General features: G+C 36.9%; 1 protein-coding gene across 4 annotated transcripts in view; it reads right to left on the reverse strand.

Moving 5' to 3' along the window:
• Positions 1–16,825, reverse strand: part of FBXW7 (F-box and WD repeat domain containing 7) — a 155,866-nt gene that overhangs the window by 83,053 nt on the left and 55,988 nt on the right. For all 4 annotated transcript variants that reach the window (XM_015861319.2, XM_015861323.2, XM_015861320.3 and 1 more), the window contains exon 2: positions 12,346–12,903. In XM_015861319.2, coding sequence (XP_015716805.2) covers positions 12,346–12,834 — 489 coding nt within the window. In that variant the 5' untranslated portion in view covers positions 12,835–12,903. The remainder of the gene's footprint in view (positions 1–12,345; positions 12,904–16,825) is intronic.

Consider the following 16,825-nt stretch of genomic DNA (forward strand, 5'->3'; position numbering starts at 1 on the left):
CTGGTTTGGTATTTTTCTACATTTCATGAGGTTGCTTGGGTTTTTGGTTTTTTTTTTACTCCTATTCTCCACTGATTCTAGCCCAATACCTTCCTTTTTGATAAACTACACAATACCTATCTCCCTCCTTTTCTTTTCACACCTAATCAAAGCCTAAGACAAAGCCGTTATCACCTCCACTTTATCAGGCTGAACCATGACTTTGTGCACTGGCATTCAGCATACCAAGCTGAAACATCCTAACTACATCTGTATGAGAGGAAATACAGGAACTAGTTCAACTACTATTAAAAAAAATTATTTTGGCAACTATTACAAGGAAAAAAAAAATCAGAGAAGGAATGATACTATCTGTAAATTAGTTTACTGCACAGTGAGCAAGTCACTAGTGTTTAGGCACAGTGTTAGACTAACAACTATTTTCTTTAAAAAGGGGTCTTCTCCCTTCCTTGCTCCAGCCATTTGTTTCCAATTTCTTTCTTAAACCAGCTACAGCACTTCTCGCATGGTGCTCCAAAGTGACTCCAAGAAGTAAGATGCCTCAAACTCCTCAGTTTGTTGTCACTAATTAAATATTCCCTTACCTTGGAAAACCTAAGCAGCTCTCAAAGCAGCCACACACATGGTAATACAAACACAAAACAAACAGCAAAAGTATGGAGATCAGTCAAGACCTCCACCTTCAGGCAACACTGAACTATTAGGTCACGTCTCCCTGTTCTTAGATCCCTTAGCATGGATTAACAGTCCTGATGAGACATCAACAAATAAAACTTTTATAGGCATATCAATGAACACAGAATTGAATATCAAAAGAAAGGGAAAGAAGCATGCTGCTACAGGGCTGGCCTCAGTCACTAGCTATCAATGCAAAAAAGCATTTGACCAGAGGAGACCATTTGCACGAGATACCTTTCTGTAAGGTCATTTAGTATTTATGAACAATATATAACCACAGCCTTTCTAGTAAACTGCAGATGTACGTGTCAGTATGCCAGTACTAATGATACTACTCTATCATTAAAGACATACTTAACCATGTACATTTTTAACTAATTCCTACCACACTTAGACATTCTGTATGTGTACGTAATATCTGCAATCAGAAACTTGTGTCATTGGGCTTTATTTCACAACCCTTCTAACGTTATTTAGTGTACTATGGGGTCTTGTTGTCATTGCCACCTTTTTCTTTTTTCTTTTTTTTTTTTAAACCATCCTTAAAGCAACATGTCTTCCTCTCTTCACTAAACATTTCAGAGAAGCATTTCAGGTATGCAACAGAGATCCAGCTTCACCATCTTGCATTTTACAAACATTCCAGAAACGTCTGCCCAATCCTCATTGGCTATAATATGATTTGCTAGTTAAGTACATTTAAGTCTAGTCAGAGTTGTACCAGCTGTTAAGAAGAACTGCTGCAGCTGCTATGCAGGAATTGATTTGCTGACCATTTATTTATGCTTTTGTTGCACCTTTAAATAGAGCTGAGACAAGAATTAAAACTACAGCAACAGGTAGAGAAGTCATGCAATATTTAACAGTGGATTAAAATGCAAGTCAAATTCCCAGCTGAGGACAAGCTAGGGGGAGGGGAAGCAGGTATTTTTATAAGGAAGGAGACTGCTTTCACAAAAACATTAATTTCACATATCATAATTCAACTTTTTAAGAAATAACTACATCACCTTTCTACATTAAGTGCAAGACTTCTGATGAGAAATTACCTATTTGTGTACGCTACACACATACAAAAATCTAGTATTTAAACGTTCAAAATATGACTGCTGACTTCTTAACAGTATGTAGAAAGCACTGATAAAAAGCAATTTGGAACTTAAAACGTTCTCCCTTCCTACATATTAAGCAGGAGAAAGAACATTGCCCAAAACATGAGAAGGCTGTTAAAAATATTTCTGCCATTTAATATTACATAAATATATTTTTTTTGTTTCTGTAGTAAACACTTCAGATACTGCCTATTTAGCTGTATAAAACCCCACCTGTATAGAGACTGGGAGCTCTCTATATGGCTGTCAGAAAGCTGAGAGATTCAGCTACTGCAGCTAAATAAAATACCAATACGCCAAAATAGAAGACACAGCAGTGCAAAGTAATACGCTGTACATGTTTGAAACACTACAGATATCAGGGTCTATATTTTGATACAAGATTATGTTTTTCTCACTTGAATTGTAAAATACACAGAAATCTAACAAATGCAACAACCAATTGTTATGCTGGCATCCATTTGATAGCAACACATTAAGCTATATAATCCTTTTCAGCTGGTTAACAGCATGCTGAAAAGGGGTGGGAGGCTATTTATAAAGCTCAAGATATGTGAAGTAAAGAATGTCTAGATTATAGAAAAGAACAGGTACCCAGAGGAAGATGTTGCACTTGGCTGCTATGGATGCCACCTTGATCTTTTATTTGTCTTGGTTGTTTCGGTTTCTTTGGATATATATAATTTTTCTTTTAACCCATGCCTGTATTTTTAATTAACAGGCACTGGCTTTTCCTGGCTTGTTCAAATATTCATTATTTAAAATGCATACAGGAATTTAATTCAAAAATTACTTTCTTTTTTTAATGAACATTGAAACTAAAACCAGAATTGAATCGACTCTTGCTGGATGCTTGTCATCCAAGCTGTCAGCCAAGAACAGAAATGCAGCACAGTAATACCAAAACATTCCTACTGGCACAGCATAAGGAAGAGTTTCAACAGCCTCTTAGAATTTTTTTTGTCCCCTCCAGACACACACGCATGCACAGTCTGGTGTACTTGCCATAGGACATGCAATATTTGGTGTTTACACCAAAGACAAAAATTGCACAGGCAGATGAGTGCCTCAGGTTAACAACTGAAATCCCTTTGCTTTGGATCAAGCCCAATGTAAAGACAAGCAACAATACTTCATTTGGCAAGAACAAGGGATTCATAATGAAGCACGTTGTCTGATTTCTCTCATTTAGCTGTCACCTCCAGTTTGGTGCCATTTTTAGTTACTCATTTAATTATGTGATTTATTTCCTGTGTTTTAGAAAATCTGACCAAAGGGTCAGAACTTCTGCATTACACTGGTAAAAACTGCACACATTTCTTGTTGACTATTACTTTTTTCTCTTAGTATGCAATATATTTGGGTCAATAATAATCACAATAGCTGCCATCCATTAGGGACACTCCATAATTTAAGCAAGAAGAATAAAGGTGTCCTGCCCACTGCCAAGCATGGATAACCAGCAGTTGAATAACAAACATAATATCAGTGTGCTTTGCAATTACAGGAAACATTACTCCAACTTTTAAGTAAAGAAGTAATGGCTATTGTTGATGAATAAGATGGGATTTATCCCTGCTGGCAATCCGTGGTGGCTGTAGGTACATTTTCCACTTCAGAGGCACCAGGGATTGAAAAAATTTATTAAAATTTAATAAGCATTACCAGAGTCATATTTCATGACACAGCTGAAAAACACAGACACTGCCTCCCAAGATCGAATTGCACTGAATATACTAAAATTCACTATTTGCTCCTTTCATTCTATTCAATAATCGTAAGGTAGTAAAGTTAGTTGAAAACATTAGATTTTGGTTAGAACAAGTATGAAAAGGAGAAATATTCTCTACAGAGAAATAGTGGTTTGGACCAGTTTGACTTGGAACACAAGCCTCAGCAATTCCTTGCTAACTGTGCTGCTCTCAAAACCTCTGCCCCTTTTACAATCTTTTTGTTACAAACATTAAAAAAAAAACTTGTTATCCAGAAAACAGGAAATGAAGTAAGTACCAAAGAGATGACTGAAAGAAATCATTTCCAATAGTACTTTTTGGTATTAATCTATGCACAGGATATAATGAATTTCACCCTCAAGATGTCAATACCAATTAACTATACACTGTTACACTATAAGCTGCACTTGATAAGAGTTAATGCACATTTTTATATGGGTATAAAAAAAGAAAACTTAAAACACAACTTACAGTAATTTGGTGAAGACTTGAACTTGTTTGTCCAGAGAGAAGGGCAAAACTCTGGCAAAATTTCCAGAAACTTGAAGCTTATACGATTTTCATTAACCATACATTGGACAACACAGAGAAAATGCTTTCAACAAAGCTGACAATTTATAGAACTGCTTGTTTTAGGTTTTAATGCTATTTCTTAAAGTATTTTCACCAATAAAGGAAATTGCAATATGAGTACATATGCTGAACAAAGCACTACAGCAGATTAATAAATCAGCATAAAAGGCAGCTATACCATTAACTACAATGTGAGCATGGCTTCATGCACAGGTCAGAATCAAAAGCCTACCAAAGAAAAGTAGTTAATGCATCAAAAATCACTCTTCATCAACTGACATCAAGTTATTGAAGTTCAAACATTCTTCTGAGATAGCTTGGAAATTAAGGGTTTTGTTGGTGGTTGTTTTTTTCTTGTCTGTAATCATTCTGCCTATTCAGAAATGATTCAATTACCACAGAAATTGACAGCGTAGAGTTTTTCTTCTTGCACTCAAGAATTTACAAAGACCTGCAAATTATTTCATTGTGCACAGTTTGCTGAATACCAACATGTTTGACAGACAATACAGGCTCCTATGGAAATAAAGGATATATGGATACTCTACAGATTACAGTGACAAATGCATCAAGACAAAAATGTTAGCCCTGCAGCAGCTGTTAAAACGTAATACTGGTCCTCTGATTGCTTTCTGTCCCTCCACCCCTCTTCGTTTATTTCAGATCTCATAATTTTAGTAAGTATAAATCACTAGCAAGTAAAAGGAAGGTACCCATTCTACCATTTTCAAACTTTAATAACAATTTGGCTACAGATTTGAAGAACATCCTTTAAAATTAAAGGAAAAAAAATCTTAAAAAAAAATCAACAAAATTAGAAGTTGGTTCACCAGCAAAAGTTTTACTTTTCTCACACTTGGATTCATCGTTGGAATCAAGTTTATAAACAATAACATCAGCTTTTATAAACAACATTCAAGGCATGAGCATCCACTGATAATAAGTTCAGAAAATACCACTGTATCATTAGGAACTAGAGGTATTTGGGCTAAGTATCACATCAGGCAACAGCACCTGCCGCATAGTCAAGAACAACATAAGGAACAAATGGCATATTTAAGAGGGGCAGACCTCTCACTTGAATGTATTGGTATTACAATGTATTTGTTACTCCCCACACTGTAAGCACACTAAGTATTCTAAAGCATGCTTTCATGAGTTCTGCTCCATAATGTTGCTGCCATAGAGTTCACAAGCTCAAATATTACTGAAATTCTTAAAATCTACCAAGTATATATTAGAAAGCTCAATTTTATTCTGAGCACTAAGATCCAGAGCAAAATTTATGTGCTTAATTGGTGCTGATTCCAAATTCTACCAAAAAAAACTGCATGAGGAAAGACACTGCTTCAGGTTACTTATTCTAGAGGATCAGGTTTGGTTTGTCCTACACAAAGCCATCAAGCAACATGATGGCACAGTCTTAGTCACACAACCAAGTTCCTTTGTAGTACTGACAGCATCCTGCACTGATTCTGAAACTAGAAGACGGTTCAAGTTAATACAACCTCATACTCTTCATCATTTCTGATCAAGTCTAGAGAAAGAGAATGCTTCCCCAAAGGAGACATGGCTGGCATTTCTTCTTTTGCAGGGAAGGGCTGGAGGTATGTCTGTGTACAAACATACATCTCCAAAAGAAGCACACGTATGTTCAGAAGGAGCTACCAAATGTGCTTGGCGAGGACCATACGGAAATAAGGAAGTTGCACGTTCTGAGATGCAGGCTGAATCCTCACTGTGCATCTTCGGGGTACAACACTGCAATTAAGTCAGGTATCAGCACAGCCAAATTGGGCACAAGTATTTTTATTTTCTAGTGTAAATCCCTTCTGAAGTAAATCCCTGACTAGAAGACTGACCTCAATTACTGGTAAAGTGCCAGAAAATTGCTTGTGCCTTACTCAGCTAAGTCTTTAGGCTATTAAAGAATCTCTTTAACAGGAAAACAGAGACCAAAATCAGCACTAACCCTTTCCACACAAAGCAAACAGACATCTTTCTGTAATGAAGGCAACAACAAACAAAAACTAAACAGAACAAAAAACAACAAAACCACCTGCTTATTAAATATTATCTTGTAGTCAAAACTATGTTCCAGACTGCCCAAGTCAATGCTTTCTGTTTAACTTTTCTTACCCTCCAGGCTCTGAGATTCTTGACACACAAAACTGCCAACTCCATAAATTATACACCAGTACAGTTCATTAATTCTGCAGTACTGGTTCTATAAACCATAATGAAAAACAATAAAGTACCCTACAATATGGTAGATTCCTCTCCTTTGACTGCAAGGGACATCTTAACAAACAGGTTGTCAGTGGTTTACAGGAGTTAAAGAGTTAATGCTCCATGCACTACATGATGTTATGATTTGGAATACTGACAACCAAACATCATAAAACCCTGACACAGGTTTAATTATTGAGTATTTCAAGAATTCTGCATGAAGAAGTTGAATCAGGTAGTCAAGTTCTTAGATAAGCCACAGACTTTATCAGGAACTTACAGCCAGAGCCCACGCATCAATTAGCAAGTTTCATGATGCACTTGTAGACTAAAGAAAATAAGCAAAGGAGCAATTATTTAATGGCAGCTCTACCTGCAAGAGAAGGCATAGGGGCGATTCTGCTTACAAAAGGCAACAATATAGCTAACCCTCAACAAATGTCAGGCAGAAGATGAACCTGTTGCTTACAATCAAGTAAATGCAAAGCAAGAGAAAAGCATTTTTCAAAAGCAGTGCTGACATTTAAAGTCAAGAAGCGTGCTGTAGGTTAGTGTAGAAGAGGAAGAATTTTGCTATCTACAGACACACCGAGAATCTGCATTCCTTAAATACTTAAGAAACTACATCCTAATGACAGTGCAGAATGTTCCCAATTGATTCGGCATGTTTGGAGTTATTAGCAACTAAACTGCGTAGTACACAAACAAGAAAGAACACCAAGGTTATAAGTGTTAATTGACATCAATCTCAGAGTGTGACTATTTGTAATGTTATTACAGTCCAGCAGAAAAATACAGCTCCGTACTGCAAGGGACAAAAAGTGTTATTTTCAAGAAATCCAAAACTTGATCCAAAATTCTACACTATCACAATAATATAAAAGCAGCTCTGACTTGCAGAAAGACCATTACATTCATCTTAAGTCATTTACTTATCTTAACTCACTGTATTTAATGGCATGTTTCAGAAAAAACAAGGGGAGTGAATGGCAAGCTCCTAAGCATTTAAAGATAGTGAAGATAGGAAGGAGAAGCTCACAGAAGTGAGAGGAAAAACTCTATTGCCAACTTTTTTTCTGATGCTCAGAGCAACTCCAAACACAAACTCATTTTAACAGAGTTTTAAATGAATTACTACTGTTTAAAACTCTGTAAGGCACTGTGATAATTGTTAGACACCTCAGGAGACGAAAGGCATGAAGAACAGATAGCTTATGTGAAATCTCTGTTATAGAAGAAAAAAAAAGGAAAAAAGTGATTTCTTAATAGCATTAACTTTTTCTGTTTTGTGCACTCAGCAGAGAAATATATACCACATTTCTAATACTCAAGCTGCCATTTGGAAATGTTTAATTACTTGTTTTTGAGAAGTATCCCTACATCACTTCGTAGACTGGACACAGATTTCTTCACAAAAACATCGAGTCCTTCTGTTCCAGTTATGTTTATTCTGTAGACTGAAAGAGGAAGAACCTTAGCAAAGAACTGCAGTATGACTCTCTGTCAGAATGCAGTGCAGCAAGAGCAGCACCCTCTGCTGCTGAGAAACAGAAAAATATTAACACACATCGGCACAAGACAACCACCCCACCTATAGGTAACACCCAAACATCCTCTAAATTGAGGGCACTGCCTCTAGGCAAAATAAATACCCACTTTCTGAAAAGTGTTGCTCTAATTATCCTTTTCTTTCCCCTGTATCTCTAAAAGGCTTTTAATTTACTATGAAATTTCTGACAACATGCATAGACTTCCACAGAGATTCTCATTTCAGTTCACACAGACACAAACTGCCCAGTGCAATCTTCCCTGCAGTAGTCACAGATTTTCCTCCAGCTTTAAAAGTTGATATCATCCTTCCACACAAAACCAGGCAATATATTTTATATGGAACCAGCACCTCAGAGTAAAAAATTTTCTCCCAGTCTGCATAAAGTAGGAGCCCAAACACAATAATTTGAGTATAGCTCTGTGTTTGCTGTCCTGTGGCACATGCTCTCCTAGTGCCACTGAAGTCAAGTCAGCTCATTTGGTCTCCTCACCACTCTCCTGGGTCAAGAAATAAACACAAAAAAAGCAGCCTTGGAATAAGAGTGATAGACACACACACCATCCAGTGACTTTATGGCCAAATAGGCACTAAGTATATGAAACATGCAATCAGAGGAAACTAATATAAACATCGCATTTTTAAAAGAAATTTCAGCTGCTCTGCAGACTTTACCACTGTTGTATATGAAAGGAATAATCTTATCAGTTTAAGTAAAGTAGCAAATGCTCAAATATGACAACTGCTTAAGGGGTGTGCGGGGGAGGGGAGGGGTGTTTTTAGAGCCAACCATACACCTCTTCAGAATTCTTCCACCCTCATTTTAGCTAATTGTTTTCTGATTCTTGGGAAGCTCTGGTTAACCAGCAAAACCAAAACAGTCACAGCCCCTGAACCTGTGACTAGCAATGAACACAACACTAAGTCAGAAAAACAGTGCAAGGTTGTGCCTGGCAGAATGCCTGACCCTTTAGGAGGTGCCACACTCACTGATGTGTAATACATCCTGCACAAGCTATAGTTATCAAAGTGAAAGAAATATTTCTGTGCTATGTGCTTAGTTAGTAAGCTTTGTGGCACAGGAAAAAAAAAAAAAAAAAGGAAATAAACATTTAAGAGAGTTTGTCAGGCCTACAAGGACCCCTCTTGAGCAGCATCTGCTGTTCAGAACCATTAAACACAGCCACACACTCCTGCTCCTCTACCTCTTCTCTGAGATTAATTTGGGTCCTTACAGAATACATGAAATTACTTTCAGTACTTTCTTCCTTCAAAAGTCTACTTGTGGAAAAACACAAAATAACTCCTGGAATCATAGGAGGAATTAGGCAGCGTGGTATGAAAATAAGAACTTACACTAAATTCCATGATGGAATTTTCTGCCTAAAGCAAGATGCAGACTTCAAGCTTAAAGACGGCTGCCCCAGCTGGAACAGATATCTCCCAACTTCCTAATGTAGAAAATATGATGTTGCAACAGAGGTAATAAATTGCATCTTTTAGGTTATATATAATCTTTGTGTATTTTTCCTCTTTTGCCAGAGTCCGACTTTAAGCATGCAAGCAGGAGAAAGAAAGGAAACACATCTTATTACTACAATTTGACCTTGAGCACATAATTGCTTTTGGAGATGACATACTTTTATAACTATTTTGTTTAATTATAAAAACCTGTGACAATATTTGCTGGAATGCAGCTAATCCTCAGGATTTATTTATTCACTGTCAAGTGACTTTTTCTAACTGAGGTAGCTTCAATGTGAAACATGATAGAGAATTTCATAGGAAGAGAAACTAATATATCACTATGCATATATATGATGACTTTTTTTTTCAGCCTTTTACAATTTATGTCAAAAGTAAAACCAAAGCCAAGCAAATCTGCCAATTATTTCAACTGTTTAGAAACACTGTTTTCTACAAATAATGAGGATGCCAATAGTCCTCCAAGTAAGGGAAGATCAAAACAACAAACGAAAACCAACTCATCTTGAAGGAAACTGAAAACAATGATTAAAAACAACAGATTTAAGTATACTGAGGATGACAGTGTTAATATTAAAAAAGCTAACAAGGAGTTGCAGAAATAATTAATCAACAAAAAGACAGAATGGAATAAGGTAAAGATGGCATACATATACACGTGTATGCATGTGTGTAAAAGTGATTTAATTATTTTCAAGAGCTAGAACAACCAAAATATTTTATCAAATTAATTCTAGTGGTAGATTGAAAGAAATTATAAAAGGAAATTAAGTACAACCTGGATAACCATATGCTAAAATGCAGGCATCTGTCCAAGAGAAAGTAATGCAGTGGCAGATGCAGCATTAACAGAGTTGATAATAAAGCTGATTTCAATTCTTGACACAAAGACATGCCAGTTGTCACCTATGGCATATACATCAGTTCAAGTAATAATACAGCTGACGTGATTTATTTGTTACAAGTACCATTTTATCAGCGTTAATACAGTTATACAAACAGATCTAAAGTAAGCAAAACTGTTAATTTATGTGAGTTACTTCCAACAGATGGTGACTACCAAATGTATGTTCCTGTCCTTGCAGTGCTACAAATACCACATCTATTGAAGGATAAAAGCAATTAAGGGAAGTTGCTACAAACTATCCGATGTACTGTAAACGTATCAGTTTGCTTATGTTTCAGTCAAGTGTTCCTAAGGAACTCGAGCAATACAAAGTAATCACAGGGCAATGGCAATAGAAGATATGACTAGCAGGCAACCAGCAAAGAATGACCATCAACAGCACAATGTATCTGTCACCTATATTGCCCGCCTGTGCTTATTTAATATTTTTATGTAATTGATGTGACAAACAACACTTGACATAGATTGAGAGGAGTTAAAATTAACAGTTAAGGATCTGATAAGGTACACTGGATACAAGAAAACTCTCTTTAACACAATCAAGTGTTGTAATAAGTCTATCAGGTTTGAGTTTCCTGGGATGAGTCAACCTTCAACAGGTAGAATCAGAAATACTGATGCTTAGTCTGCAAATACCCCCTTTCTCTTCTCAAACGCACCATACTCATTAGTCACAAATGAATTACCATAGTAGAAATAAACATGCTCTGGCAGAGCTATATTTCTAAAATGTTTCCCAATACAGAATGTGTTCCTCTGGTTAATTTACAGTTTATTGATCAAGTCTAAATTGGATGGATGCAAGTCGTGCAGTAACAAGGAAGACTAGATTATGAAAAAAAACAAAGAATCACAACAGAAACGAAATAAAGAAAGCTAACTGAATGATACGAAGTTGGACTGCACCACACTATTTAATTCCAACTTATGAAGCACACACTTAATTAGCTGTAACAGTAGAATTATATGGTTATATCATTTTCTAAAAACATACGAAAATAAAAATCTAAAAACCAAATATACTGACCAGCTATACGAAATAAATAAATAAATAAATTACTGCAGCTTTCAGATGCAAACATTCAAACTATTTACTTCTTCTAATGTATCTTCAAGACCAATTCCCTATTGATACATTTATCAAATAGCATAAAATGATTTGGGTTGGAAGGGACCTTTAAGACCATGTAGTTCCAAACCCCCCTGCTATAGGTAGGGGCACCTTCCATAGACCAGGTTGCTCAGAGCCCCATCCAGCCTGACATTGAATGCTTCTAGGCAGGGGGCATCCACAGCTTCGCTGGGCAACCTGTTCCAGTGCCTCACCGCCCTCACAGTAGAGAATTTCTTCCTGATATATATATCTTATTCTAAAGCCTCTTTCAGTTTAACACCATTTCTCCTCATCCTGTCACTATGTGCCCTTATAAGAAGCCCCTCCCCAGCTTTCCTGTAGCTCCCCTTCAATTACAGGAAGGTCACTACTGTAAGATCCCACTGGAGCCTTCTCCAGACTGAGGAGCCTCAGCTCTCTCAGCCTGTCCCCCTGAATGACTGGCTTTTTTTTTGCCTTTAAGATCTATATTTTGTCAATGCAAACAATGGGATCTGGCTAGAAAGACCTTAAAGTTTCTGTAACGCCCACTCTAACTTTTCACAACAAACTCTTAGAACCAGATGTCATAGAACACCACGCACACACAACCGCTTACCTTCCTTCTTGCCTGCTCTGGGAAAGAATACATCACAAATAATCCCTGGAAGGTCTTATTAAACACATGAGTCTGTATATGAAAGTATCCATTAAAAAAGTGTTCTTTTTTTAAAATAGTCTTCAAAGCTCCAGTGCCTTTAAAGGAGTACTTAGTCATGTCAAATGCATGCAAATATTTTGTTTATTAACAGTTATAAAGCTATAGCTTATCAGGGATTTATACAGTCCATAAACTCAGTTCCTTAGGAAACAAAAAATCATTGCTTTATTTTAAATCTTTAGTTTAGATCTAGATATGCAAATTATTTCCCAAAATCCAATGTTAACCACAATAAAAAATACAAGGAAAAAAAAATGTTTCTCACCTTTGTCTTTATGTAGAATGGTGAAGACTGGTGAATAGGCAAGTCTATGAGGCTACTGGAATTAGTAACACTGTTACTGTTGGCATGTTCATCTTCTCTACTGCTGTCATCAGACTGATCAAAGTCATCGCTCTCCTGGTCCATTTCCTCCTCCTCTTCCACCTCTTCCTCTTGATCACCAGCATGTTCATCATCATCTTCCTCCTGGTTACAAGTGGATTCTTCATCCACTGCAATAAGTCTATTGTTATTTTCTTCTAACTGTTCCTGCTGGGACTCAGGTCTGTCATCAAACCCAGGTTCTTCTTCTCTTATCTCTCCGTTCCTCCCAATGTGCTGCTCCTCTTGTTGTTGTCTTTGCTGCTGCTCCTCCTCTTCTACAACCCGATTCATCTGCTCCTCATCTACTTGGCTTGAGGATGTGTTAGCTCGAAGAGATCCACCAGTTCGTCGCCTCTTGCTGCCCACAGAGAGCAGTTCCTGATTCATTTCCAAAAGCCAGCTTGCTACTTCTTGGACCTTGGCTAGGCTATCTGAAGATGCAAATGCTTTCACATTCTAAAGAGACAAAAAAAGAAAATGTGGGAAATGTTAAGCTGTGTTTTTGATTAAATCAAGAAGCACCGAAAATTATTACATTATTCCCAACAATTTCTAATTCCAAGCAGTAATTTTCATTAGTCTGCACACTAAGTTTTTCCAGTTATGTATCAACTTTGTGTCAAGACAGTCCTTCCTACTACCACACAGTCTGATTAGGAGCTCTGTAAGCATTAGATTTTTCTAGTTCAGATGGTTTTCAAAACTACTTGCCCTTCTAGAAAATCCATCAATCATTAACACGCAATGGTTCATTTATCAAATCATAAGATATAATTTGCTCAAAACTGGACAATGATCATTTGAAAATGTCATTATATATTCCCTCTCATTTGATTGCAGACTTAGCAATTGACTCAGAATTAATGACTTGGTTTTGGTCTTAGATCATAAGACCAGGTCAGGCATAACTGAAAGTTCCCTGTCTTGTTACAACAATTTTGTTTTAATTAAAAAAACAAAGAAAAAAAAAAAAAAGGAAAAAGAGCACCCACAGTAGAATGGCCTTATCAGTGGTACGGCTTAAATCGGCCACAAACACACAGCGATCACAAGCCCCTGAAGACCAGAAACAGCTTGTGCCTTAATAGACTATAATCACTGTAAGCAATGACTCCAAAATTTAACAAGCCACAAGAATGGTTTGGTAAGAGCACAGAGATTGCTCAATTTGTGTACGCATTAAGGAAACTGAATAAATACTAATGTCAAACATCAAGAGACAACTTCCGATTTATCTACACATCCAACTACAGATGCGGATGCAAGCAGAACACAAGAACAGAGGGATATAACACCATCAGCTATACACTAAATTTGGCATTCAGTTTTCCAGTTCTACACTTCCTCCTTCCCAGACACCACTTCATGAATCCAGCCGCCCAAGGTTCAAGGGCTCTGTCAAGTATGTGATACTAGACATGAGCTCAACTAGCAGCCAAGTTCACAGGCTGCAAGCGAAAATATGTACCAAGAGAAAGTAATTAGCTTTTATTTGTAGAACCTCTGTTCTCAAGTGTATGTATAGCACATCACATACTTGACATGCTGAGTCGTAAGAGATTCCGAAAGTACCACAGCACTGTACAGAAAAGGAGCATGAGCGCACAGTCTCCCCTCCAACCCAATCTACTACTACTCTCCCAGCTGCCAAAGAAAAGTCTTTGAAGAAGCTCTTCTACCAGTCACAAGGGTTTGTTTTTATTTCGGTGTTCTAGTTTTTTTGATTGTTTAAAAAAAAAAAACAAACCAAAAACAAACATTTAAACATTTAAAAACACCATGCTTACTGCTGAATGGGGAGGAAAGTAACAGAAACCACAGTTCTATTGTATTGTAATGCACAAGCCACAGAAGTTTAGACCTGCTTTTAAAATCTTGTTTGGAGAAGAACCTATAGATAAAAATCCTGAACACTTGTCTCCTCTTCTGCAGGGAAGCAATCCCTAAATCTCAGAAATGTGGCTCTCAAGTTTCTAGCCTAGCCAGGTGACAATTGCCCCCAATAAATCCCTATGAGCTGAGAAGCTGAAATATGTGATCCAAGAAATTGCCTGCTAGCAATTAGCTCCCATACACAAAATAGAAGCTAATAGTAAAAGGCAATTATGCTGCACATGTCAAGGCACAGACACAAATGACTATGTTGAATTCTGCTATTACAAGCAGAATAAAACTGTTCAGGCACTGGGATATACATGACCCAAAACAGAAGCTGATGACTCTAACATTGAGTGCAAGAGGCAGGAGATCATTCCAAGAAAAATGTTTTAATTTTTTCCTCTGAAGCCTTAGCATATTGAAGCTATATTTAATCACTCCATTTCCCAATCAGTCAAATTTATTTGTGTATACAGTATGAGTTTAGTACAACTTACTTATCAGGCTTACTAGGTAGCTAAGGCATTAAAGTATGCTGCTGTCACATCCAGATTTTCTTACAAAAAGTGAAAAGATTTGCAACTTTTGAAGCAATAAAACATTTAAAAATAAATTTTAAAAGGATCATACAAGGAATTTAAATCTCCTTAATCAGGCCATTTTAACTTCTACCACAAACAATTCGCAAATTAGAAATCAAGCCCAGGAGTTTTAAACATGTTCCTTAATAACAACAATATAACTATAAATAAATGCACCAATTATCTGTTCAGGACACACTTTATAAAGCTGCAAACGCTGCACTTGTTTCCATAATTTAAAACTTACTTTCAATTTTTATCAATAAGCAACAGCGTGAAAATAATGAAGTAATAAATACATCCAATTCTGCTAAATGCTTACATGACAAAAATAACAATTGTTACCGTTAATAATATGTCCAAATCATATTGCAGCCAATCAAGTGAGCACATGCTAGTTCTTTTATGTATTATTAATTATTCCTCATTTTTTCGCAGTGAGCGTCAATTCACAAGGTTAGCTTCAGCCATACATTACTTCAGTTCAACTCTATATCTAAATGAACTCAACTTTTTTTTTTTACTTTTTCTTTTACCAGAAGGCTGTAGAATACTTTATCAAAAATTAATTACAAGCAGTCCTACATCAGAAAGCATCAATACACAAAGAGGTGATACATTTGCTGAAGCACAGGCGGATGTGCATTATCTGAGAGATTTGAAAAATTAAAGCTGCCTTCTGTCACATAAGTGCTTTCAGAATTAACTACAGCCAGCTAATACTCAAGATGCAATCATTTCCAGATAGAAGGTAGATAAGAAACAGTATGGGATTCTTATTTCACAGAACTACGTACATTTACAAATCATCTACCAGAGAACTAAGATGTTGTGTTTTCTCCTGGAAAGACAGCTGTTCAAACCACCTGTAAGAAACACCAAGCAACATCAGGAGACCTCAGGGACATTCCTCAGGCCAACCTGCCACCACAGCGCCCACCCTGGGCTGAGGCGAATGACAGCGCTCCTGCTTCTCCTTTCCCACCTAAGCACCTCTGCCCCTCTTGGAAGGGGCAGGAGCTGGTTAACACTTCTACACTTGCAAGAATGGAGCTACAGAAATACCAGGAAAACTCAAAAAGTACTGCTCCTCTAATGACTTCTGTCAAACATACAGCTGACAGCATACGAAATAACAGATTAAACATTCAGTGAATTGAAAAGAAAAAAAAACCCAGACACCACAATTAATGTTTCCTGTTCAAAATTAATTAAGTCCAGCTGCCTCCCATTTTCTTGTGTTCATTACCTCTCCTCCCAACCTTTTCTCCACCTTCTGAGGCTTTTCATCAAGTCTATGAACCCTAACCTCCCCTCCTAAATGAGGGACCACTGGAAAGTGATTTAAAGCTAAGCTTTCTTTAACTCTGAGCCAGAAAGGTTGTGGAAGATCCATCACATAATCCTAGCTCCCTTACTAGATGCAAGTAAAGTACATAAAACCAGATAAAACACAAAACAGTATTCAAAACCCACTGGACAATAACATCACAATGAGTAGCTTAGGAAATAGGAGTAATTTCTATGTGAATTCATGTATATTTACTAGTGCTTCAGTAGAGTATAGGGAAACATCAGAGGTAAGAGATCTGACTTTTCATGGGCAAAAGCTGACAACAGCTTGAGCTACAAGTAGCCAACACACTTACTCTGTAGGTTATGATAAAATATGCACGACTAGGTCATTTTATTTTATACAGACCCCAGTATTTTCATACAGAGTAAATCAAGAATCCAGAACTCACTGCATTCTTCTTGTCACCAGCTACACTCATGCAAAGGTTCAAACCTACAGATGTCCAAACCCTCCTTAAAATTCAAACGAATCAAAAAAAACATTTTCTGCTCAGTAGGTTTTTATCCTGTTTGTGTGGAAAAAATAAATTCTTTCATTTTATGGATCTGCCATTTTTTTTGCT

Source organism: Coturnix japonica, chromosome 4 (genome assembly GCF_054131305.1).
Source record: "Coturnix japonica strain WE chromosome 4, WE-NBRP24, whole genome shotgun sequence".
In the NCBI taxonomy this organism is placed as follows: domain Eukaryota; kingdom Metazoa; phylum Chordata; class Aves; order Galliformes; family Phasianidae; genus Coturnix; species Coturnix japonica.